At 41.2% G+C, this 26,927-nt stretch overlaps 2 protein-coding genes across 2 annotated transcripts in view; one reads left to right on the top strand and one right to left on the bottom strand.

The window, feature by feature from the left end:
- BLZF1 (basic leucine zipper nuclear factor 1) overlaps positions 1-10,779 on the bottom strand; it is a 30,086-nt gene extending 19,307 nt beyond the window's left edge. The window contains exons 1-2 of the mRNA XM_060643450.3: positions 10,451-10,779; positions 9,118-9,192 (exon numbers count right to left, since the gene is read on the bottom strand). Coding sequence (XP_060499433.1) covers positions 9,118-9,148 — 31 coding nt within the window. The 5' untranslated portion in view covers positions 9,149-9,192; positions 10,451-10,779. The remainder of the gene's footprint in view (positions 1-9,117; positions 9,193-10,450) is intronic.
- Positions 10,780-10,894: 115 nt separating this feature from the next.
- NME7 (NME/NM23 family member 7) overlaps positions 10,895-26,927 on the top strand; it is a 255,456-nt gene continuing 239,423 nt past the window's right edge. Inside the window, exon 1 of the mRNA XM_078441321.2 lies at positions 10,895-11,029. Coding sequence (XP_078297447.2) covers positions 11,027-11,029 — 3 coding nt within the window. The 5' untranslated portion in view covers positions 10,895-11,026. The remainder of the gene's footprint in view (positions 11,030-26,927) is intronic.

Here is a 26,927-nt window from a genome sequence, read left to right as displayed (position 1 = left end):
GTTGTGGTAAGAAAGAATATGCTAAGGCCAAGCACCTGGCACACTGTAGACCCTTGATAACGTCAGTTAACTATAAACGTAAATACAAGCTACAGGCGTGCATTCTTGGGCCGTCTACCTCAAAACATACTCATCTGCTTTGTGAACTCTTGGCAGAGAATGCTTCGCACAAGCTACCTAACTGGACTGCTCAATACTCTTTCCTCTAGGCCCCAGCAGGCCCTTGTCCCTGCCGCTTCTTCTTCTCTTAAATGGCTTCTTTTGCCACTCACTGTGATTTGTGATTCTAACTTACCCATAAGAAGTTAGCTTTGACTCCACTCTTTGCATTAAAGCCTCCCAACTGTCCCAGCACACTCTCTGCATGCCTAAAGCACTTGCTGTTTCAAATATTCAGTTCAAAACTTAATCACGAACTTTAATGGTCATTTTATGGGTTTCGCACATGCTATTCGCACTTTCCCACTGAGTTTGATAAGCACACAAGGGCAGGCATCACGCCCTAAACGAATGGAAGAACGCGGTGTTAGAGAAATGACAGGAACTCTGCAATCAACCAGATCTGGTTTTGAACCTTATTTCCATCATTACTCCCTGTGCTATCATGGATAAAATCCTGTAGTTATTTGAGCCTCAGTTTTAACCTCCACAAGATGAATTTAATGACGTCTATATCCATATCTTGGGTCTTCAATGAGAAAATTTTAAGTAACAAATACCCAACACTTATAAAAGACTTACCACGTGCCAAATACTATTCTAAATACTTAACATATAACTCACCTTTCGAGTAGGTATGATTAGTTCTATTTTATAGATGAAGAAAATGAGGCACAAAGTGGTCCAGGAACTTGCCCTGGTAAGTAAGCAGAAGAGGCAGAAGGAGGCAGCTGAGATGATACTTAAGCTACATGGAGTTCTTGAATTAGTACATCCGGGAACATCCCTTTGAGCTACACGTTAGACTTCTTGCCATTTTACAAGCCCAGCATACATTTGAGAAAGCGGAAACCACAGCCTGTGCACAGTAATGATAATGAATTTTTATTCAATTTGTTATGTGCCAAGGATTCTTCTAAGTCCTTCAGATGCATTATATCATTTAATCTTTACAACTATCTCATGAGGTAAGCATAACAGTACCCATTTTTTTTTAGAAACACAGAGGCTTTGAAAAGTTAAATGGCTTGTCCAGATCATCGGTGTCAAACTGGGATTTGAGTCCAAATCTGACTCCAGAGCTAAGCTGTTAGTCGGTCTGGGAGGCCTTCTACAAACCAGAATTATTACCTCATCAATCTGAAGTATTATTGCCTCTGCTAATAAGCCTTTTCGTCAGGCCACAAAAGCCCAGGGAGTTTACCTAACAGTTACGGGGAAGCTTTCAGTAAAAAGCAGCGCTCCTCTGCATGAAACCCCTGCACGGCTTGCCATCACTCAGAATAAAGACCAAAGTCTCCGCTACGGCCTACAGGCCCTTCCATGATCTGCCTGTCTCCTGGGTCTCAACTTCGGCCATTTACTTCTTCAGACTCTGTGTTCCTGCCTGACTTGTTTTGTGTGGGTGTCTTAAAAACTCCTTCCTCTGCAGACACTTCTCTGCTCAGAATATTCTTCCCAACTTCCTATTCCCTTTAGTTAATTACTTCCCGTCCTTATAATTGCAGTTCAACCTTTTCTAAGGGAAGCCTGTCTCTAACCTTTCCAGATTAGGCTGGGTTCCATTTTTGTGCACCTGCAGCCAAGACTCTGCATTTCTCCTTTTCTCTATTTATCAAAATGGTAAATTGACAAATTGACTTTTTTTTTTTTTTCCTCTCAGTGTCACTAGTTAGATAACGTCTGTGCCTTCCTCTAGGATAGAAGTCCCATGAGGGTAGGGACTCTGTGTCTCTTGCTTACTACATTTCCAGTAATGTGCCTCGCTCGCAGTATTCTTTAGCTGATAATAAATGAATGATAACAAGGGGAGGGGCAAAGGACAAGCATATATAACAATGGTTCTAATGACAAGCTTTGAGTCGGTCACAGGCAGCAAACATGCTGCTGATGCCTGATATTGACCAGATATCGTACGAGGTAGTGGGGACTACTGTGCTCAGGAAATTACTATCTAATTTAGGGCATGCATATAAAAAGAGAACATATATTACAGGGTAATATATAATCAGAGTGCAATCGGTGGTGCAAAAATAGTTCCACTGAAATCTTATTCCTATAGAAATGTTAACTAAGAACAATCATGGGCCGGTCTTTAGTGAATTCATTGTATTTTGACATTTATCCCTTCTAAGGCAAAGACAGGAAACAATTCCTAGTTAAAAAGAAAAAAAAAAAAGGCCAAAGTATGTCCTCAGCCTCAATTACCTTTAGATATCAGTATCATGTCTTGATCAATTAAATCTTAATCTTTAATTGTTATTAAACATTAAGCACATTTCGCTGTAACCCATGAAGTTAGGAAAACAATTTGATAAGAGCAATAGTAAGGTCTTATTAAAACTAAACCTTTCTTAAGAATTTCTGAAGTACAAAGCCATATATAAAAAGGGATTACATAATATATACACATTCTATCGAGCAATGACTCATTACCATGAGTCCCAATTTCTCATCCTAGAAATGGAATTCTCCAGCAAAGAGCCGTAGGAAATGGTAAGCTTGTTCAGGATAATGTTAAACAAACAAACAAACAAACAAACAAGAAACAATGAAAAAATTACCTATAAAGCTGTTTTACAGCACGGGAAATACCTAACAAGAATGCTTTCCTTAGGTTTCTGTATTAGATTTCTATTTTTTAACGAGCGTGGTTTTCTTCTTCTTCATAAACTTTGTTAAATAGATACAGAAACTACAGAGTAGTTCAAATACAGTCATACACATATCTTCTGGTTTTTAACATTACATTATTAAAAGATATGAAGAAAAAATTACCTATATTCTCATCACCCTGAAATAATTTTTCATTACTTCAAATTCCTTCATCATTTTTATGATTGTAATCGTAATTAACTTTAGAAGCTTAATATATTTTCCTATCTTGCTACATTCTTCATACTTTTCATTTTATGACTACATTATTCCTTCAAGTTAATATAGCATTATTTACTGAATTATTATTCTATTGTTGGATATTTGGACTTTTTCTAATTTTTCTCTATAGTAATGCTTTAGTGAATACTTTTATGCCTACAGATTTTTCTCAACTTCTCAATTATTTCTTTTGAATAAATTTCCAAGAATGGAATTAACGTGCCGGGAGAAGATCTGTATTGTCACACTGCTTTACCAAATAACTCTAGCAAAGTGTCAGGAGATCTATTCCTCACGTTCTTATTTCGTTTTATTTATTTATTTTTTCATCCCCAACACCGATGATTTAATGCAACACTTAAATACGAATACACGTGATGTGTTTAGAACGGTGTTTGGCACAGTGAACGCTCACTAAATGTTAGCTTCTGTTGCCTGTGTGGTTACTCTTTAAAAAACTAATAATAAACTTTGGATCCTGATTCAGGGGGAGAAAGAAAGCTTAAGTCATGACATCAAATATAGTTCTAACTTTTATTTTCTTATGCTCAAGTCTTAGAAAAGTATATCGCTAGACTTTAGAACTGTTTTTTTTTTATTTAACAGTTTGCGGGGGGCAGGGGGGGTGGAGGTTCCTACAGACGTACCAATGTACTGGGAGTCCTGAGTTAACGTTAGTTACAGAGGAGGTGGAAAGGCATCTGGGGTATAATGTGTTCCATTTTACAAAACATTTTACATTAGGATAAATATCTTGTCATTTCTATGTCGTACGTTAACTTGGGCCTTAGGATTAACTCTGCTCTCCAGAAGACCCACAAAGGAATACTCCAGAAGGAGAAATAAAGAGTTTGGGATCTCAGGTCAGGCCGGAGCACATGAGCCCCCAGGAGAACTTCCACCGAACTCTGCAAAAGTAAAGGCCTGCTCCCGTGTTCTTAACGTTTGCTTTTAGGATGTGCTAACTTTACCTAATGCAAATTGAATTTTGTCTCTAAGACATTCTGTCTTGGAAGAAGTTCTATAGAATCAGGAGTTAGCTGGGGGTTCACAAAACAACAAAAAGACAAAGCTAGGGCCGTACCATCCGGGTCCACTGAGGCGGAAGAAACAAGAAGCGGCTGTGACACGCTACTGTGCTTGAATAGGATTTTTAGGCAAGTCGTAACGTTTTTGAGTTGGAATTTTAGGTAATGGAGACTCAAGAACACAGCACAAAATAATTACTGCTAAATTTAAAGGGCAAAGGAACATTAGTGGGTATTCAGAAGAAGTCTCTTTTCAAACAAGATACATCACACATTCCAATCAAGAAGTTCTCTTCACCTGGTTCAGCCTCAATTTACTCTTAACTCTATTTAAACTGCTCTACTTATTTGGGGCACCCGGGTGGCTTGGTTGAGCATCCGACTTCGGCTCCGGTCATGATCTCACAGTTTGTGAGTTGGAGCCCCGCGTCGGGCTCTGTGCTGACGGCTCGGGGTCTGGAGCCTGCTTCGGATTCTGGGTCTCCCACTCTCTGCCCCTTCCCTGCTCATGCTCTGTGTCTCTCCTTCTCTCCCAATAATAAATAAACGTTAAAAAAAAATTTAAACTGCTCTACTTACTCAAGCATTTATGAGAGTGAGGGTTGTACAACAGAGGACATGGCAGCTGTAACAACTCTGTAAAAAACTATGCTTGTTGCTAATGTGCACAGGCATGGAGGCAAGCGGGAGTCCCGGCTTTCCATTTTCTCACCTGGTAACTTACCTTTCATAATTCTACCTTCCCTTAGGACACACATAGAAAGCTTTATTACATACATACAAGGCACAATCCAGGGCACATTCATGAGCAATTATCTTCTCTCAGGTGGGAAGATAATCGTCTGTGGTACGAGCTCCATAATTATGAGTAATGTTTAAGTGGACCCAAACAGCCATCCCTATTCTCCACGCTTCGAAGGGAACCAACAGAACCATTCTTCAATTATTCATCAACATCGTTCTTCCCAGTGATCAGTTATCAAAGAATGAAAACATATCTCTAGTTTATGGCTCATCCTTCCCGCCTTCCCCAAAGATTATTGAAATGTAGGCAAAGAACAAATAATATTCCACAATAGGAGTTGACAAACTTTTTCCATAAAGGGGCAGATGAGAAATATTTGAGGCTTATGGACCATGAGGCAAAATTGAGGATACTATACAGGTACTTATACAAAGAAGAAAAAAAAAACACATCCAAATTGCAAAGATGAAACTTTAATGAGAAATTAATTTTTCTTTTTTTCATAGTATATGTCTGATAATGAGAAGCACAGAAATATTTTTTATTTGGGATAACCCTTGGCCCAAGTGGGATTCAAAGTCAGTGTTCCCTGTCATCAAACTGATTTGTAAATATTCTCAGGAGGCTGAGGGCCATAACTTGCCAAAACTTGCTCTAGAATGCTGAGGCAAAAACGATTTTCTAGTCTATCATTACACATTTTTCCTTTTCCCATAAAACTCTAACTCCAAGAACACAAGATACTCTAAGTCTGTAGGATGGTGTGGTACAAAGAACACCAGACTCTGTGTCAAAATACCCGAAGCTCCCCCCGATCCCCCCACTGCCACATGTTGTGTGACTTCGGGCAGATCACTTACCCTTACTCTCCTCTCATCCCTCAGTGCTCTCAGAATAACGCAAACATGAGTGTTTTAACATGCTTTGTTTCTCTCACCGACAGGACTGTTGGGGGCTCCACAGGGCAGCCTAATCTTTGTACGGTCAGCTTAATGACACGGTGCTTGGCGTGGAAAAGACGCATAAAACTTACTGAAGTTCATCAGTGTTAACCCACCACTGAGATTTCATTTTAACATCCAATAACTAACTCATTTAAAAACCGCTTACTTTTTTCCCCCTCTACACCAAAGCGTTAATTCCGACACTCGGTTATAGTCTGACAAACGTTTCAGAGTAGATGCAGATTCAGCTATCAAACAGTTAAACAAATTAGGGATTGTCACTCAGTAATCTGAAATCAATATTCTTTTTAAATGTCACCAATTTCATTTAATGAGGTTTAGTTACTATTAAAATATCTGTGTTATGGATTAGTGGACTTAAGGGTTAGGTCCACATTTTATTGACACGGGATCATTCTCTTTGTCACAGGCTCCATGAATGAAGAGTTCCCTGGTTGTGTGGGCCACGCTGTCTACTGTATCTCTTCGCAGCTTCACAGCGTGCGAGGATGTTAAAGGCTCTGGGAGGTCCTGTAGCATAAACTCTCCTTTAATCCAGAACTTCCCAAATTTATCTGTCCGTAGGTTTCTTTTTCGTCTAATACCTGTTCCACAGAATGAGTGTTAGAGTATCGGATGGAATTCTAAGTATTTAGATGATTCAGATTCTCCTACCTGGTTTACTTTCCCTAAACGGTCTGGTTTTATTTAATACTCTTAGTTTTCATCTTGCTCTCAAGAAAGTTTTGGATTCAAATGCTGATTTTCGAATGGTTTCTCTTTATTGCCTGTTTCCCGTTCAAATGAAACCCTAGCAGCAGTCCCTCTCGTGATGACGATATCGCTCAAATGTCCACTGAGAGGAAGTTCGGACTCTCTAAACCAATGGTGCTTCTCTTGTGAGGCAGTTACAGGAAATGCAGGCCACCGACAAACGCCAACCATGACAAATGCACCTGCTTCTAGGCCATGCATACAAGTAACTTTTGTTCACTAACAACGGTTACCATTATATTAAGTAGGAATAGGACTAACAGCTGAATTATGTACCTTGTAAAATGAAGATCAGATGAAATAAGGCATGGGAAAGTGCTTTATAAGTCTAATGCTCAATACAAACAGGTAGCAACAAATAAAAAATAATTTACTTTCACAGAGGCCTTGCAATAACTAACTTTTAATCTCCAATGATAATACGATATTCAGGTTTCGCTTTTTGCCACGCACCATGCTAATGACTTTCACCGTAGTTACCATTTAATTGCCCTATTCCTCATTAATCCCCAGTGTATTACTTTCATTATATTCTCTGGTTTGCTTCTTCTAATGATTTCCAGTGACTCCGAAATGCTGTTCACACAGCTGAATAAATTCACTTAAATATGTATTGGTATGATCTTCTCTTCCTTGCTTCCTAAACATATTTGAATCCCTTTCAAAGAGTTTGCTGTTGGAGGTCTGTTTACTGCAAAGCTGGCTTCTGGAAAATAATTTCCCATGGAGAGAAGGGGACAGGCCCCAATCTCCGGAACTCACTGTCCAAGAATAACCTGAATCAGGAGGCGTTCACTTTGGGACATGCATAAAGTGTTCTCAATGCCTGTCTGAAGATGGTCAGTAGGCTATCAGGGTCTGAAGCACAAAGGAACAGATCTAGGCTACAGACAGATTTGGAAGTTGTTCTTACGGATAATTACTAAAGCCTTGAGAGCAGAGGAGAAAGAGGGCTGAAACACGTTAATATTTAAAAGATAAACCAAAAGAAGAGAAGGATGAAAAAGAAAGAGAGCAAATATACTTAGAGCACTGGTGTCCAATAGAACTGTCTGCAGTGATGGAAACATTCTATATCTGCTCTTTCTAATGCAATTGCTACTAGCCATACGTGGCTAATGAGCACTTGAAATGTGACTAGGGTGACTGAAGGACTGAATTTTTTTTTTTTTTTTTTTTAAAGCAGGCTTGATGCCCAGTGTGGAGCCCAATGTGGGGCTTGAACTCATGACCCTGGGATCAAGACCCGACCTGATATCAAGAGTCGGATGCTTAACTGACTGAGCCACCCAGGCACCCCCTGAATTTTTAATTTTTAAAAATATCAACATAAACTCAAATAGCCGCGTGTGGCTATTGCGTTGGAACAGTGAAGGGCTACAGAGTAGGCTGAAAACAAGAATAATATCATGGAAATCAAGGAAAGAAAGTATTTCAAAAGGTGGGAATGATCAATAGTTCTAGAGAGGACAAGCAAACAGGACTAAAGCAGGACTAAAAAGTAACTACTGTAGTTAGCAAGCATTATGAGTTGATGTGGCCCCCCCCTCAAATATTCCTATGTTGAAGTCCATACCTCAAAATGTGATCTTATTTGGAAATAAGGTCATTACAGATGTAATTAGTTAGGACGAGGTCATACTGGAGTAGGGTGGGCCCCTAATCCAACACGGTTGATGTCCTTAGGAAGAATCTGGACACACAGGCACATTCACACAAGGAGAATGCCATGTCCACATAAAGCAAAGATCAGGGTGATTCATCTACAAGCTAAGGAATACCAAAACTACCAGCAAACCAGGAACTAGGAGACAGGCCTGGAACAGATCCTTCCCTGGAGCCTTCAGAGGGAACATGGCCCTGCCAGCACCTTGATATTAGACGTCCAGCCTCCAGAACTGTGAGACAATACACTTCTGCTATTTCCATTACCCGATTTGGTTTGTTATGGCAGCCCAAGCAATACAACCCAACACAAATGGTCTTTTACACTTCCTAGTTGCTCGTGTGTCTACTGAAGTCTTTAGAACATACACCTTCTTGTTTATTTAAGTCTTACTCTTGTAGTGGATAGAACGCATAGCTGCAAAACTTTGCTTTCACACTAAATGTTTAACAGTAGTTTAACAGCAGTAATGAATACTATCCAATGATGTGACTATTCAGTCATAGACCTGGGTACTGAAATGTAAACACTGCACTACAAAACAAGCACGGAGAAATCTGAAACACAAATGATTCCCAAGAGCTCTATGAGATTTAGTTGCTTGGCTCAAGCACGCCTCCGTCCTCGTGTCATAAATTACATGTTTTAAAAAACAATTAACATCGGGGGTGCCTGGGTGGCTCAGTCGGTTGAGCGTCTGACTTTGGCTCAGGTCATGATCTCACAGTTCGTGAGTTCGAGCCCCGCATCAGGCTCTGTGCTGACAGCTTAGAGCCTGGAGCCTGCTTCGGATTCTGGGTCTCCCTCTCTCTCTCTCTCTGCTCCTCCCCCACTCATGCGCTCTCTCTCTCATTCAAAAATAAATACAAACATTAAAAAAAATTTTTTTTTTAAACAATTAACATCAAAAAAAAGAATACTTACCTTTGGCTTCTAAACTTTCAAGAGTAGTCATTTTTTAACCAATGAAAAGGCACCTCAAACCTTCTATGGAAAAACCTAAAAATGTATAAATTGAAACAATTAAGACAATACCATACAAAGATGTTTACTAAGTTTATTAATTACCTTGTAATTTAGATATGACAATATTCTACTTGTTTCTGCATTTAGTACACATGCATTTCAAAACCTTCCCACAGGTGATATTGTTATAGTTAACGAAGGTCTCAAAAAATTACTGGTTTACTTTCAAATTTGTTTCACTGTTTCTGCCAAGTATACTCTATCAGGTGCCCTGGATTTTAGTTAAGAAACTGTGGTGAAGTTACTGTAGCAGCTTTTGTATCATTGATACGACGACAGTAATCTTACTAATTAAAAATTTAAAAAAAATGTTTTTATTTGTTTTTGAGAGACAGAGAGAGAAAGAGAACGAGTAGGGGAGGGGCAGAGAGAGGGAGACACAGAATGTGAAGCAGGCTCCAGGCTCTTAGCTGTTAATACACACCCCAATGCCCGCTGGCACTCGTGACCCACAAGATCGTGACCTGAACCGAAGGCACACCTAACCGACTGAGCCACCCAAACGCCCCAACAGTAATTTTAAAGAAATTAATTACTTTCTCAGGGGACATTAGTGACACTAATTTGCTATTTATATCCCAAAGGAACGTCTGTTTAAACTATATAACAAAAATACTCAGAACTTAATTTGCACTTTCTTGGTCATAGAATTAAAATGGCATAGCATATGTTTTCAGAAACGTGTGCATGGCCTTTTCAGTAAAGACTAAGATTCAGTGGAAAACATTTGGAGGAAGGTGGTGCTGAGTAGAGTGACACGATCGAATATGATGAACTGTACGTTAGATGGCAACTGGTTTCACCATAAAAAGGATCACCCTGAGTACTCGATCTGACTTGGCACAGGGTCCTCCGCGACTACCTTCCTCAATAGTCACAACCCCCCCTTCTGTCGCTCTGAAAACAGGTCTCTAAAGACCCCCTCGCAAGAGCAAGGAGCCCAGCCACTGCGCTCGGAGGAAGCGCCACGGCTCGGCCGGCAAGTGCCAATTCAAGGGGGTGGGAGGGTGTGGAGTGGGTAACAGGTGGGAAAGCGACAAGCTGGTCAACCTCTGCCGTCCGGGGAGCCGAATCCGAAATTCCGTCCCTGTCTGAACAAGTTTTCCCGGAACAAAAGGCAACCTTTCCCCAAATCCAAAGCGTCTGAACACCAAACTCCGACCCAGACCTCTGTCCCTTTCAAACGTTCCCCCCCGCCCCTCGGTTACACAAGCCCGTTTCTTGCACTTACCGCCAAGGGTCCTTCCTCTGCCGATCCCAGGGGCTTCACTTTACAGACCGTCGGGCTCCGCACACTCCTCTTCCGTTCCGAAGCTGATCCGCCCAGACCTTCCTGACATCCAGCGGCTGGCTCACTACTAATCACTTCCTGTTCTCAGGGTTTCGTTTCCGGAATAATTTTCCAAAAGAGAAAGGTAAATACACTCTGTGGTGTCTTAAAACGCGAGTGACGCAGCACATGAGGTCTAAGGCTTCTGTAAGTGAAAAACGGGTAGATGTCCACTTAGAAATAGATTATAGGATATGTGGAGCGACGGCTGTGTATCACTTAACTTCCGGGTCATCTGTCAACCAAACTTAAGGGATGACGCTGGCCCCAAGCGGCGCCATGAAAGGGCGGGGCTGTCGACGGGATAGGCGGAGTTCTAATTCTCCCAGCCCCTGGGAACGAAGGGGCGGGGCGGTGGCGATTCCGCACGTCCGGTAGTAGGCGGGGCTCTGTTGCCGGAGTAACCGGGCGTCGGGGTTGAGGTGGTGTCTTCCTGTGGCAACGCTACCTATTCCCCTGTGCCGAGATCCTGAGGCTATGGTGAGTGCCAGGCGAGGCCGGAGGAACCGCTTCACGGTCTTGGTTACGTAGCGTCCCAGGTCCTGGGGCGGAGGGTCACTCAGAGGCGGCCCGGTTTCTTCCACCTTCGCCCCTTGTTTCCCTCTTTCCAGGGGCTGTTTCTGCAGTTTCCTTTCTCTCCCTGTGTCTTGCAGCGCCTCGAATTCCGCTTCGGTACTGCTGAGCCTCTAGAGTAATGTAACAAAAGTGTAGGGGTAAACACGGAGTCTCATACCCTGAGGCGAGACATTACTTCGAACAAACGTTTTAAATGTTTGTAGTTTTCATCACTTCAAATTCTCGGCTTCTCTTTAACGCGCCTCATTTAAGAGCATTGGTTGTGTGTGTGACGGCTCAGCACTGACCCAGGTGTCCCTAGGTCTCGCAGTGTTTGCCCTCCAGAGGCGCAGAGCGCTGCTCCTTCCCCCCTCTAAGGGCCATTTAGTCGGAGCCGTATTTGCACAGCTGTCTTCTGGCCAGGGGATCATCCCCTAGGTAGGTGCTTTTTAAGAGGAATGCCCCTCAAGATCTCTTGGGAGAGCTTCTGGAAAATTCACTCGCTTGAGCCTCACCCCCAGAAATTCTGAATCAGTAGGAATGGGGCTGGGCATTTTTAAAAAGCCTAGAGCTAATTTTTATTGAGTCACTTGTTTGAGAACACCGGGGGTCGAGTTAATTCACTTAATTAGCAACTCTTTTAAAGAGTTAACGGACTGGGGGATAGAGAGAGAACGGACTGGGGGATAGAGAGATGACTGTTGTCAGAAGGGTATAGCTTAAGAATTTAGCAACAGAGCCCCTCCCACCACCTGTTCTTTCTCCCTTCCAACTCAGGGACCTTGTCTTGCCCCAGTCTGCCCCTGTGCTTTTCCGGCGGAGCCCTTTCCAAACTTTCACTTCCCCAACCCCTGTCCCTTCCCCTGCTTTTTCCTCCCTTCTAAGCAGACGCCAGAGACTGAAAGTCATTTTCTTCAGCCTCGTGCCCCTAACCTACACATTGATGTATATTTTACTCATCATTCGATTTTGCGTTTCTAGTGTAGGGAAAGTGGTGTTGAAGGGCAATGCATCCACCTTTCCTCTAGATCTCCTTCCCTCCCATCCGTTACAAGACCTTTTGCTTCTGCGTATCTTTTATCCCCCCACCCCACCCTGTGCTTTCAGCCTCTCTGCCTCCTTTTCCTGCTTCCCAGTGTTCTGGTCATACATCTTGAGAAAATGAAATAAAACAAAAAAAGCGTATCCCCCATGCTGGTTTGTCCAGTTACTGCCCAATCCTCCCTTGCGCCTTTCTGTGACTGCATGGAAGCATAGCATTTTCACCTGCTTTAAATGCCCCCCTTTTCATCCTCAGTACTCTTGTCTGACTTCCTCTTGAATGGTTTCAATGAAGTTGCCCTTTTCCAAGTTTTTAATGGCCCTAAAATGCCAGATCCAATGATTTCTTCTCAAAGTTTATTTAGCTTTTCTGTGATAACTGAAGTTCACAAACATTCATTCCCCCCCTACCCCCCTCCGCCTTTTCCCCCACCGGCCTTGCCTGCTTTTTAAATGCCATTCTCCAGGACTCAGTCCTTAATTATTTTCAGTTCTTAGTCTATGCATTTTGCTGGGGTGATTTCATCCACGCACACGAGTTTTACTAATGCCTAAGCATTCACATCTAAACTTCAGTTTTCAGGAGCACCTGGTGGCTTAGTTAAGCATCCGACTTCGGCTCAGGTCATGATCTCACAGTCTATGGGTTCAGATCCCACGTCGGGGCTGACAGCTCAGAGCCTGCTTCTGATTCTGTGTCTCCCTCTCTGTCTCTGCCCCTCCCCTGCTCATGCTCTGTTTCTCTCTCTCTGTCTCTCTCTCTCAATAAATAAATAAACAAACATTAAAAAGAAGTTTTTAAACTTCAGTTTTCCTCTCATACCTGCTAGGGCCTAACCTAGTTGCTTCCCGGACACTCTCCCTGGTTACCACAAAGGCCTCTCAAATTTGCCATGACTAAAACTGAACTTGCTATCATTCTACCTGGGTTTCCTTATTCCTTCAAGTTAATTAATGAGATTACTGTAACTTATAGTATAGCTTTAATATTATATAACTCTAATATTATAGTTATTACATATTGCAATATACGTAACCTACACCAGAAACCAGAGTTAACCTCTCTTGCTTTCCTATGCTTCCCATATTCAGGTGGTCACTAGATCCTGTTTTACTTTGAGGTCTCCTCATTTCTTGCCTGGACTGTTGCAGTATATCTTTAATAGTGTGGTATGGCAGTTATTCGAGCCATTATTTTCTCAGTAACAAGAACGAATTTTCTAAGACCCAAATCTTTGAGGTCACCTCTTTAGTTTATTAAAAAAAAATTTTTTTTAAATGTTTATTTATTTTTGAAAGGCACAGAGTGCGAGCAGGGAGGAGGCAGAGAGAGAGGGAGACACAGAACCTGAAGCAGGCTCCAGACTCTGAACTGTCAGCACCAGAGTGCTTGAACAGCAGAGCTTGAAGTCATGAACCGTGAGATCATGACCTGAGCTGAAGTCGGACGCTTAACCGACTGAGCCACCCAGGCAAGCCTGAAGTCACCTCTTTAAAACTGTAGGCTCTCAGGGGCGCCTGGGTGGCTCAGTCGGTTAAGCGTCCGACTTCAGCTGAGGTCACGATCTCGCGGTCCGGGAGTTCGAGCCCCGCGTCGGGCTCTGGGCTGACGGCTCAGAGCCTGGAGCCTGCTTCCGATTCTGTGTCTCCCTCTCTCTCTGCCCCTCCCCCGTTCATGCTCTGTCTCTCTCTGTCTCAAAAATAAATAAAACGTTAAAAAAAATTAAAAAAAAAAAACAAAAACAGAAAACTGTAGGCTCTCCAAACCCTACAGTATAAAATTCAGCGTTCCTGGAATGGCATGCAAGGCCCTCCATCATCTAGCATTTACCTGTCTAGCTGCTTTCATGCCTCTCCGTTGCCTAGACATTCCTTTCAACTGCTTATCTTTCACTGAATGTTCTAAGCACCTTCAAGCTGGTGGTATGAGTGTTCCTTCTACTTTGCACACGCTGTACATGGGATACTCTTCTGCCCTTGTTTGCTGGCCAAATTCCCTTGGATTCTTTCAGACCCAGGTTAAGTGTCTCTCCTCCTGTGATGGTTACTTCTCTGCTCAGAGAGGTGACTTTTTGTTTCTTGTCACAACTTTACATAGTACACATCTCTCTTGTTGTACTTACCACATTCAGTTGGAATTGTGTATGAATTTCTCACTCTTACCAAACCGAACTGGGAGGGGGATCAATATTTTGTTCACTGCTATTGCTTAGACTGTATTAGGCGCTCAGATATTTGCTGAATGGAAAAAGAAGGAATGTGGTGAGTGTCCCGAGAGGTTACAAAGTACTTGGGGAATACTGGAGGATGGAGTCCTCACTTTTCAGAGTCAGAAAGGCCATCATTAAGCGAATGGAATAGAATTTCATAGCTAGAATTGGATGGCATAGGGGGATGGAAAGTGACATTTGTGGAATACTGTTTTTTTTTTGTGCTTGTCTTACCTTCTCTCATTTAGACTTCCCAACTACCCTAAGAGGGGTGACCTCCAACCCCCACCGCCCCCGGTTGGAGTCGTGTGTTTCAAACTGGGTGGTCAGTGAAGGCCGCTGTGAAGAATTGACTTCCATCTTGAGACCTGAATGATGAAGTGCAGTGGTCTGGGGGAAGCGTACCAGGCAGCACTAAGAACAAGATCAAAGGCCCTGAGGCAGGAAAGCAGTTGGCATATTGCAGGAACTGATCTCGTGATTTAATGTAAAAATAGAATAGAAATTCGGTGGTGGGGAGTTGGGGGGGCAGCGGCAGTGGACAAAGTATGGCAGAGGGTAATGTGAAGTGCAGTTAGAGAGGTAGACAGAGGCCAGACCAAACGTATGTACTTCAGCATGGTTTCTCAGACGAGGTTCTAACGCATTACTCGGTCATGACATCAATTTGTCGTATGCGGCCAGCATTAAAAAAGATGACATAAAACAGACACTATATTCATTGTATGTAATAAGGATAACTTCCATGAAACTTTTATTGTAAATTGTGTGTGTGTTGTATGTACTGGGTTATGATACAAATCATGTTCCTGGAGCGCCTGGGTGGCTCAGTCAGTTGAGTGTCCGATTTTAGCTCAGGTCACGATCTCATGGTTTGTGAGTTCGAGCCCCGCATCGGGCTCTGTGCTGACGGCTCAGAGCCTGGAGCCCGCTTCGGATTCTGTGTCTCCCTCTCTCTCTGCCCCTCCCCTGCTCCCGTTCGCTCGTGCGCGCTCTCTCTCAAAAAATAAACATTAAAAAAAAACCCAAAACCCATATTCCTTACTGTCGGTCATGACCCACAAAGTTCAAGATACAGTATACTTTGTACTAATATGTACTTTAAGAGGTAAAATAGTTAATCTCAAGACACACAGATTTCTTATTCCTCCTTTGACTTAGTGACAATCTTATTGTGTGAAGGGAGAAGTTCTGAATTTAATGAGAGCTTAAAATTGACTAGAGTAGAATTTTCAAGTTTCCTTTTGCATGCAGATCTGTCTCCTGTGTCATTCGCTGTCAATCCTTTATGAGAAAGAATAGGCCTTTAGAAAACTAGAGGGGCGCCTGGGTGGCTCAGTCGGTTAATCATCTGACTCCTGATTTCAGCTCAGGCCATGATCTCATGGTTTGTGGGTTCAAGCCCCACATCGGGCTCCACACGAACGGCGAGGAGTCTGCTTGGGATTGTCTCTCCCCCTCCCTCTCTGCCCTTCCCCCACTTGAGCATGCAGACGGGCTTGCCTTCTCTCTCTCTCAAATAAATGAAACTTAAAAAAAATAAACGAGAGAGAAATTGATGTTCTTTCTCTGTGTTCAGTCTCACCACCAACAGGTATGTTGCATCAAAGGCTGATGGTCTCTCTCCAAGCAGCTGAGGGTGGAATTTGTTTGCCCCGCTGGTTTGTCTTCCTGACCCCTACAATTACATGATCTGGTCAGTTTCTCCCTGCATCTAGTGAACAGTTGTAGCCTCCAGAACCATAATTAGGTTCTGCCTACAAATTCTAGAACCACCTCTGTCATGTGCAGCAGAGCAAATGTAGTTCAGTATGTCTCAATGCATGTTGTTTAAGATAAGGAATACGCTAGGGTCATCAATTTATTTCATTTTGCGCATGAAGAGAACACAGGACATAATTCCGAGACCCTTTTGAATAATAAAGAGATGTGAATGTTTTACGTCTTCTAAAATAGAACATTGATTTCAGTGCTGTTATCCAGGATGAACTGCTAGTATAACAAAAGGCTTTTAAAGATTGCCACCTGTGTTCCATGAGAATTAGGCTAAACACATGTCTCCAAGTTGGTTTCAAAGAGACTTGAAAGAGGGTTTCATGATTGCTAAATATGGACAAGATTTTATTCCATGAAATGTTTTTCAGCGTTCAGCTTTATGAAGTTTCTTCTAAATAGGTTTACTGTTTTCATCTTTGACATACGCTTCGTAACCATCCAGGATTCCTTTTTGTCACTTGAACTGCTAACTTGGAAGGACCATAATCGTAAAGTCCCAGGAAGGGTTTCATTTATCGGGACTGAATCAGAAAGTATGGCGCCTAAATTAGAAACCTGAAACTTACAAAAAAGAAAGAACCGATTTTTCTGACTAAAACATTTTTATTACAAATATAATTTGGAGTCTGTTTCTTCTTTAATAGGAACCAGTAGTATTTGCAAAAGTGAATAGCAATGGGGTTAATATAATGCCCTGATTTTCCTCACATGTAGCTCTTTTATCTTTTTCTGTCCTTTTTTTGCCTTTTAATTCTTTATCCTTTCTTTCCTTTTCTCCAAGCTTTAGTGGGATGTAATTGACATATAACATTGCGTAAGTTGGAAGTGTATAAGGTGTTGATTTGATACACATTGCAAAATGATTACCACCTTAGCGTTAAGCTAATACCTGCATCACATCACATAATTACCATTGCTTTTTTTTTTTTTTTTTTTGTGGTGAGAACATTTACGATCTACCCTCTTAGCAACTTTCAAGTGTATAATCTGGCATTGTTAACTATAATGACAGTGTTGTGCATTAGGTTCCCCAGAACCTCTTCTAACTGGAAGTTTTTACCCTTGGATCAACAGCTCCCCGTTTTCCTCACCCGCAGCGCCTGGTAACCTCCATTCTATGCACTGTTTCTTTGAGTTTGGTCTTTTTAGATTCCACGTATAAGTGAAATTATACAGTATTTGTCTTTCTCTGACCAACTTCATTTGGCTTCGTGACCTCAGAGTCCATCCCTGTTGTCACAAATGGCAGCATTTCCTTCTTTCTCGTGGCCCGATAGTATTCCGTTGTGTATTTGTGCCACATTGCTTCATGCATTCATCCACTGATGGGCCCTTAGATTGTTTTTATATCTTGGCTATTGTAAATCATGCTGCATTGAGCATGGGGAGGGTGCATATGTCTTTTGGAGTTAAAGTTTTCACTTTTTTCCATATATAATATACACAGACATAGAATTGCTCGATTATATGGCACTATTGTTTTAAAATTTTTGCGGAATTTTCATGCTCCTTTCCATAGTGGCTGCACCATTTTACGTTCCCATCAACAGTGTGTGAGGCTTCCCTTTTCTTCATAGCCTCTGCAGCCCTTGCTATCTCTTGGGTTTTTTTTTTTGTTTTTTGTTTTTTTATAGTAGCCATTCTGACAGGTGCGAGGTGATATTTATGGGGGTTTTGATTTACTTTTCTGTGTTGATTATGATGCTGAGAACCTTTTCATGTACCTGTTATCCATTTGTATGTTTTCTTTGGAGAAAGTCTGTTCAGTTCTTCTACCCATCTTTTTTAATCCTATTGCTTATATATCTGTTATTCAGTTGTAGGTATGTATATATAATTTTGAGATTGACCCCTCATTAGATACAGTTTGTAAATATTTTCTCCCATTTTGAAGATTGCCTTATCATTTTGTTTCTTGTTTCTTAAAATGCCCTTTTTAAAAAATGTTTCATTTTATTTTTGAGAGAGCGAGAAGGGGAGGGGCAGAGAGAGAGAGAGGGAGACACAGAACTTGAAGCAGGCTCCAGGCTCTGAGCTGTCAGCACAGAGCGCCACATGGGACTTGAGCTCATGAACTGCAAGATCATGACCTGAGCCGAAGTCGGACGTTCAACTGACTGAGCCACCAAGGCGCCCCTGTTATTATTTCTTACTGATTTTTGCTTTTTTGTATGTGCTTTTAGTGTCCTACCCGAAGAACTGTTGCTCAGACCAATATCTAGGAGATTTTTCCCTGTTTCCTTTTAGGAATTTTACGGTTTCCAGTCTTGTGTTTAAGTCTTTAATCCATTCCAAGTTAATTTTTGTGAGCTGTGTAAGATAGAAATCCAATCTCCTTCTTCATCTGTTCTTTCCCATTCACCAATTATTCATCAGTTCAAACAGGTATTGAGTGCTTTTTGTGTGCCAGGCACTAACAATAAATACATTGATTAATAAGATAGTCCTTCCTCAGTGCCTATAGAGTGGAGCCCAAATATCTGAATTGGCATTCGACACCTTCCCTGGCCCCAGCTTACCTTGCACACCCCATGGAACTTAGAAAAACAGGTATCAGAGAATAAATTTCAAGAGTAATTTGGGTCACAAAAGAAAAATTACAAGGTAAGGTCAAAATGTGTCCTAAAAAAGAGTGGCCTGACCTAGCCAGGGTGGTCAGGGAAAGCCCCCTGGATGGTTCAACCTTAAAGATTTTTTTTCTTAGTTGAGACATACAATGTATTAAATAAATGAATGAAGCCTGACACAGATGAGTAGGTCATCTCATATGGTGCTAAGCAATATGAGGAAAATTAAACGAAGTAATGTTGTAGTGCCAGGTTCCAAGAGCACGTAGCTTTAGGTGGGAAAATTAGAAAAGGTCCCCGTGAGGATGTGGCTTTTAAGCTGACATCTCAGAAGGAAGGAGCAGGCAGGGTGAAGATATAGGGGAAGCACCTTCCAAGCAGACAGCAGCCAAGTGCAGAGGCCCATTGGAGGCTTGGGAGGGGGCAGATGGGGGTGGGGTCTAGGGAAGGTGAGGACGATGGGAGGACTAGGGAGCCAAGGCAGGCAGCCACCAGGGAATACTGACGCTTCGGAAGCTTGGGAAGGATTTTGGATTTCACTCTAAATGTACTGGGATAATGCCTCACCTACATTTTCCCTATTCTATCAAAAGAGTGTATTCTCCTTGGAGCTGCCTTATTAAAACTTTAATCATGTTAGTTTGGTCTTTCAGCGACAATTTCCATCCTATCCGCAACATTTATGATCTTACAAACTTTGGAAAATATTTTCTTATAAACTTTGGAAAAGATTTTTCGGTCCAGATCTTACGTTTGAAGATTAAACACTCCTGATTTCTCCCTTTATAATCGCTTGTCAAAAATTTAATCACCCTTTTCTGGACTCTTTGTTTCCATAATATCTTGTCTGAGGTGTGGCAGGCAGAGTCACACATTCCAGATGTGTGTTATCATAGTTTCTCTGTGGATGTTGTGTTTTCTGCTGGGATTTCACCTAATATCTTTCTTGATGGTGCTATTGCATGAGATTGAAGTAACTCGTTCTCCAGAAATCTCTCCAACACTTCTATTAGCCTCCTTTCCACTTTCTTGCAAAGTCTGTTTAAACTACTTCATTTCCAAAAGCTGTTGATATTTTAAGACTTTCTATTTATTAGATGTGAGAAATTGTAGCTATTAAAATGTACTGCTCAATTCAAGTTTATTTTCTGATACTAGGCACTTTGTTTAATTAAGTTGCTATTGTTATCTCTCCTGACTCATGTACTGTGCCTTCTTCATAGCGCTTTATTCTTTAAGATGTATTTCTCTATATATGCGCAATGGTTCCAGAGTTCTCTGATACATGTAAATTTAAATTTCATCTTGTTTTCTGTAGTTCTGATACGAGTTACATAGGCTATATGCATTGTATATGTTGCCTAAAATAGATCATTATATGATACGTTTATAATGTGTTATATATGTAATACAAGTATATATAAAATACGTATATATATTTAACTTGTATACGTGTCAAATATTTAACTTATACTGGACATAGTCATTTTTGGAGATGTGAAACTATGTAGAAACAACATGATTAAATTCATCTGTAATATCATTGACTATATACAGTCACTATTAATATTTTAGTATAGTATCCCAGTGACACATACATACAGTATACATACACATACGTGTATATGTATTTTAAAGTGTGATCCTACTGTGTGTATGGTTTATAAATCTGTTTTTTTCTTTTTCCTCACTTAATATATCTTCTGCAGTTTCCCAGATCCAATTTTAGGAGCTCCATTTTATTCTTTACTTTACTCTGATGTAACCAAGCCATTTATTTATTTGGTCTTTTAACCCCATAACTAATATATTTTTATAGGCATAATTTTACATACATCCATAATTATTTCCTTAGAATAAATTAGAAATGGAATAACTGGGTGAGAGGACGTGTGCATTTCTAAGGCTTTTTGTTTTTTGCTTTGCTTTTTTTTTTTTTTTTAATGTTTATTTATTTTTGAGAGAGACACAGAGTGTGAGCGGGGGATGGGCAAAGAGCAAGGGAGACACACAATCTGAAGCGGTCTCCAGGCTCTGAGCTGTCTGCACAGAGCCTGACGCGGGCGGGGCTTGAACTCACAAATGGTGAGATCAGACCTGAGCCAAAGTCAGACGCTTAACCAACTGATGCATCCGGGAGCCCCCCTAAGGCTTTTTGGTATGCATTGCCAATTAACTCCAGAAAGTTTTGCTATTTGTACTCTGCTAGCAGTGTGCCATGATGCCTGTTTCTTCTAAGCTCTAACCTGGTATTGTTCATACATTTCTTACATACATCTAACAATGGATTTGAACTTCTAGTAAAAGTTTCACCTTTCTTACTGAATATAACGTTAAGATTATAAATTGCAATATGTTCTTTTCATGTGTCTGCTAGCTATCCGTATGTCTTCTTTGGAAAAATGTCTATTCGTGTCTTCTGCCCATTTCTTAAGTGGATTATTTGTATTTTGGGTGTTGAATTTGATAAGTTCTTTATGATTTTAGATACTAACCCTTTATCAGATATGTCGCTGGTGAATATCGTCTCCCTTTCTGTAGGCTGCCTTTTAGTCTTGTTGATTGTTTCCTTCACTGTGCAGAAGAAGCTTTTTATCTTGATGAGGTCCCAGTAGTTCATTTTTGCTTTTGTTTCCCTTGCCTCTGGAGATGTGTTGAGAAAGAAGTTGCTGCGGCCAAGATCAAAGAGGTTTTTGCCTGCTTTGTCCTCGAGGATTTTGATGGCTTCCTGTCTTACATTGAGGCCTTTCATCCACTTTGAAGTTTATTTTTGTGTATGGTGTAAGAAAGTGGCCCAGCTTTCCCAACACCATTTGTTGAAGAGACTGTCTTTTTCCACTGGATATTCTTGTCTGCTTTGTCAACGATTGCTTGACCATATAGCTGTGGGTCCATCTCTGGGTTTGCTATTCTGTTGCATTGATCTCTGTGTCTGTTTTTTTGCCAGTATCATACTGTCTTGATGACTACAGGTTTGTATTATAGCTTGAAGTCCGGGATTGTGGTGTCTCCAGCTTGGCTTTTCTTTTTCAAGACGCTTTGGCTATTCGGGGTCTTTTGTGGTTCCACACAAATTTTAAGATTGTTTGGTTCTAGCTCTGTGAAACGTGCTGGTGGTATTTTGATAGGGATTGTATTAAATGTGTAGATTGCTTTGAGTAGTGTCGACATTTTAACAATATGTGTTCTTCAACATCACTCGTAGTCAGGGAAATACAAATCAAAACCATGATGAGATACCACCTCACTTCTATCAAAATGGCTAAAATTAACTACGTAGGAAACAACAAATGTTGGCAAGGGTGTGGAAAAAAGGGAACCCTCTTACACGGTTGGTAGGAATGCAAATTGGTGCAGCCACTCTGGAAAACACTATGGAGGTTCCTCAAAAAGTTAAAAATAGAACTAGCCGACAATCCAGCAATTGTGCTACTAGGTATTTACCCAAAGGATACAAACATACGGATTCAAAGGGGCACATGCACCCTTATGTTTATGGCAGCATTATCAACAGTAGCCAAATTATGGAAAGAGCCCAAATGTCCGTTGACTGATGAATGGATAAAGAAGACATGGTGTGTGTGTGTGTGTGTGTGTGTGTGACACAGGAATATTACTCAGCCATCGAAAAGAATGAAATCTTGCCATTTGTAATGATGTGGATGGAGCTAGAGTGTATTAGGCTAAGCGAAATAAGTCAGAGAAAGACAAATCCCGTTTGATTTTACTTATCTGTGGAATTTAAGAAACAAAACGGATGAACATAGGGGATAGGGAAAAAAAAGAGAGGGAAGCAAATTATAACTTACCTATAGAGAACACACCGAATGTTGATGGAGGAAGCTGAGAGGGGGATGGACTAAATGGGTGATGAGTATTAGGGAGGGCACTTGTTGTGATGAGCACTGGGTATTGTATGTAAGTGAATCCCTAAATTCTGCTCCTGAAACCAATATTACACTATAGGTTAACTAGAATATAAATAAAAACACTGATACAAAAAACTTTAAAAATTACAGCATGTTCCATAGGTAAGCACTGTTGATAATTACCTGAAATATTTTTTCTGTAATTATTTGGCATTTTTCATAAATGGTTAGAATTCAAAATTTATTACCAGTATATACGGAAGAAGCTAGAGGTGACTTTTTCTATTCCTCACAGATAGATTATGTAGTTGTCTCTTGTTACCTGTTCTGAGGAAGCAGCCTTTTGTAGTCCACAGGATCTGGTGTAGTGCTAGAAATCTAAAGTTTTTGGGGTGCCTGGGTGGCTCAGTTGGTTGGGCGTCCAACTCCGTCTCAGGTCATGATCTCACGGCCTGTGAGTTCAAGCCCCGCGTCGGGCTCTGTGCTGACAGGTCAGAGCCTGGAACCTGTTTCAGATTCTGTGGCTCCCTCTCTCTCTGCTCCTCCCCCGTTCATGCTCTGTCTCTCTCAAAAAATAAATAAACGTCAAAAAAAAAAAAAAAAAAAAAAGAAATCCGAAGTTTTCAATCCTACTTGGCTTCAACATGTATTTACTGTGTGACTTGTAACCTTTCCAGGTAATTGTTTTCCCTTTCATAAAATCAGAATGATAATTTCTGTTCAGAATACCTGAAAGCGTTTTTGTGAGGTGTCGCGACCGGCGCGACAAACACTGAGGTCAGGGTCCTGAGGGTAGGGGAATGCAAGAAAAAAAGAGAGAAGAGAAAGTTTGGGAACAGGAGGGTCCCCTGGGCTGATGGCCCAAGTGACGGCTTTATTGTTGCTGTACACAATCTTTTATAATATAAGACTCGTATGGATCAGGTCATTCTAAGAATAAACAGGTTTCACATGATCACTGCCAGCCAAAACATTTAGTTCTGTATACCTTGTGAACTTTCTGAACGGGTCACAAGACCTTGTTGATAGATTGCTAGCAAAACACAGTTCCCATGTTTGTTTCTATCTGACTCGGGGTAGAAAAAGGGAGGTAGCATTACTGCCAACACCTGCAGACCACAGGCTTCAGGAATTAACTTTCTCAGCCTTGACAAGGCTTTCGTATGCCCTTGAGAGTGGGGGAATGGGAGGGGGAACCACCGGGTTGGCTTGAGTCAACAGGGAACGTTGCCCGACCCGGTCTCAGCCTGGCGCCGGGGCCCGGCCTCCCACAGTGAGGATCAAATGAATACGAAAGTAATTTATAAACTGTAATGTACTGTACATATGAAATGTATTCTTTTCTTATTAACCAGAATGCTGTCTAATGAGAAGATCGTTGGGGGAAATGGAAGGAGATTAAAATTTAAGATAAGTTTCAGAAATAAATATTTGAGGTTAGTGGTGTTGTCTAATTTTGTGGCTACTTAAAAACTTACTTTTGGGGTACCTGGGTAGCTTAGTCGGTTAGGTGTCCTGCTCTTCTCCTTGTGCCTCTCTCTCTGTCTGTCTTCCCCCCTTTCTCAAAAAATAAATAAAACAAATTTTGAAAAGTACTGTTACATATTAGATTCTTTGTCAATTTAGATTCATTTTCCTAACGGGAACAATAAAGGGTCAGGGTGAAAGGGAGGGACGATGGGAGACGGCAGGAGTACTACTTGAGGCCGATGTCAATAATTCTCACATGCTGTTGAGGAAGGGATAGCTAGATGTGTGTGATATGTATTTAGTGAGCATTAGATCTGAGATCCATGAATTTCTCCTTAGCTTAAATAGATTAGATGGGAACATTTGCTTTTATTTGTGGTAGCTGAGATTTTATTATTCAGTAATTTGATTATGAAAGTACAATGAGCCCATTTGGGCCTAGTCTTTTCTTGCTACATAGGCCTAGAAATCTGGCTTTGGCAAAACTGAAAACCCCTCCATTTGGTGGCAGGTATAAGTCTGTCATTATGTTAAGTCATCTTGCTGTTTACATTTTATTGTACATGCACAAATCTCTGAAAGGTGAGTATTTGTATGTCTTAAGTATCTGAATATTTTTCATAATTAAACAGCTTTAAGTTTCTCAGGATCCACATATGAGTGAAAACATATGGTACCTGTCTTTCTCTGCCTGACTTATTTCACTTAGCATAACACTCTCCAGTTCCATCCACGTTGCTACAAATGGCCAGATTTCATTCTTTCTCATTGCCAAGCAGTATTCCATTGTATATATAAACCACATCTTCTTTATCCATTCGTCAGTTGATGGACATTTAGGCTCTTTCCATAGTTTGGCTATTGTTGAAAGTGCTGCTATAAACATTGGGGTACAAGTGCCCCTATGCATCAGCACTCCCATATCCCTTGGATAAGTTCCTAGCAGTGCTATTGCTGGGCCATAGGATAGATCTATTTTTAATTTTTTGAGGAACCTCCACACGGTTTTCCAGAGCGGCTGCACCAGTTTGCATTCTCACCAACAGTGCAAGAGGGTTCCTGTTTTTCCACATCCTCTCCAGCATCTATAGTCTCCTGATTTGTTCATTTTAGCCACTCTGACCAGCGTAAGGATCCTGAGAAACTTAACAGAAGACCAGCGGGGAGGGGCAAGGGGGGAAAAAAAAAAGTTACAGGGAGGGAAGGAGGCAAACCATAAGAGACTCTTAAATACTGAGAACAAACTGAGGGGCGGGTGGGGGAGAGGGGAAAGTGGGTGATGGGCATTGAGGAGGGCACCTCTTGGGATGAGCACTGGGTGATGTATGGAAGCCAGTCTGACAATAAATTATAAACAAACAGCTTTAAAATTTATATTCAAAGGGAGAATGGATCCTAAAATATAATCCCTCCCCCCCCCCCAGCATTTTCATTTAAAAACTTCATAACGTCTTTCAGATTTTACCTTGTTTCTCAATACACACATAGGTTGAGCTATGGGGCAATAATACTAACCCTCCTAGTAAATGGTAACAATATCTACTGTTAAATATTGTTGTGACTGAACGGGATAAAGTTCTTAGCCTAATGCTTTATGTATCATAAGCACCCCAAGAATGTCGGCTATTATTATTGGTGCTGCTGTTGTTATTACTGACAAGTGTTAAATGGAGACTTACTGAACATGAGAACAGAAAGGAACGACTCATCACTGTGTAGGAGTGTTAATTAAAAACAAAACGAGTTAACTTCACAGCATTCTCTGTGGGGTTCTTTTTTATTCACTTTCAGGTTTTCTTCAACTTGTGAATATATCTATATTTAAAGTTAAGCTTGTGCATACTCAGATCAACGTTGATTCCTTAAATTTACCAGAAGGCATTTTCAAACGGAGGAGGAAACGATGTCACCGTGGTTTATTGTTCAGTGTTCACCCTAGTGCCCTGCCCCGTTATTAACAAATGCTTTTTTTTTTTTCTCTCTCTTTTAAACAGTTTGCTTTTTGACCGAGTAGTTCCTGTGGGGCGACTGTGACTGGGCGCACACACATTCGTGACCATTAGGAATACTTGAGGTGTTCTTACTAATATGCTTCTTAAGAAAATTCTTTTTGATTTACCCTTTTGAAATAGCCAGTTTTTAAAGTTTACCTCTTTTTTTTTTTTTTTTTTTAATTTCACATTTACATGCACTTCAGCTACACGTGCTGTTCCATTTGCCTGGAATGCTTCTCCACGTGTCCCTACGCGCCTGTGACACCTCTTCAGAGAGGATTTTCTTTCGCACCGTAGCTAAATTAGCAGCTTCAGTCGCTCTTGTCCCCTCTCCTCTTCCCCCTTCTCTTTTTTCACTTCAGCACCTGGCAAAAGCTCTGTGCATTTGCAATTTTACTAATGACGGTGCCTGACATTCACAAAACATTTTCCTATTTTTTAAGGCATTTAAGATTCTTAACTAATTCATAGTGGCCTTTAGAGATAGCTACTGTAGGTATGGAGAGGACAGACGAGTATTAGTAGAGAGCAGAGGAGCACAGATGTCCAAGGAAGAAGAATGCTCTGAAAATATAGTTGCAAAGAAAGGAAGTTAACTTTCCACCGTGTTTCCCTGGTAGTCACGTGGTAGAGACCAGGGCTGGGGACCTAGTTTTGAGCAAGGACTTATTACCGCCAGAGAATGTCTAGAATTCCAAGTCAAATGCAGTAGACTCTTTTATTCTGAGACAGGACTCTAGGCTCGTTCGTTCAGTCAGCAGTTACTTTTAAATCCCTATTAAGTGCCAGACCCTGTCCTAGGCACCTGGGACCTAGCAGTGAATGACAAAGACCTGCCCTTATGGAGCTAAAACTTCTAGGGGTAGGGAGTCACAAAAAAAACCCAAACGTGAAAT

The sequence above is a fragment of the Panthera onca genome, chromosome F1 (assembly GCF_046562875.1).
Source record: "Panthera onca isolate mPanOnc1 chromosome F1, mPanOnc1 haplotype 2, whole genome shotgun sequence".
In the NCBI taxonomy this organism is placed as follows: Eukaryota; Metazoa; Chordata; class Mammalia; order Carnivora; family Felidae; genus Panthera; species Panthera onca.
Note: the sequence above shows the minus strand (reverse complement) of the source record. Positions and strands in the feature narration are given on the sequence as shown.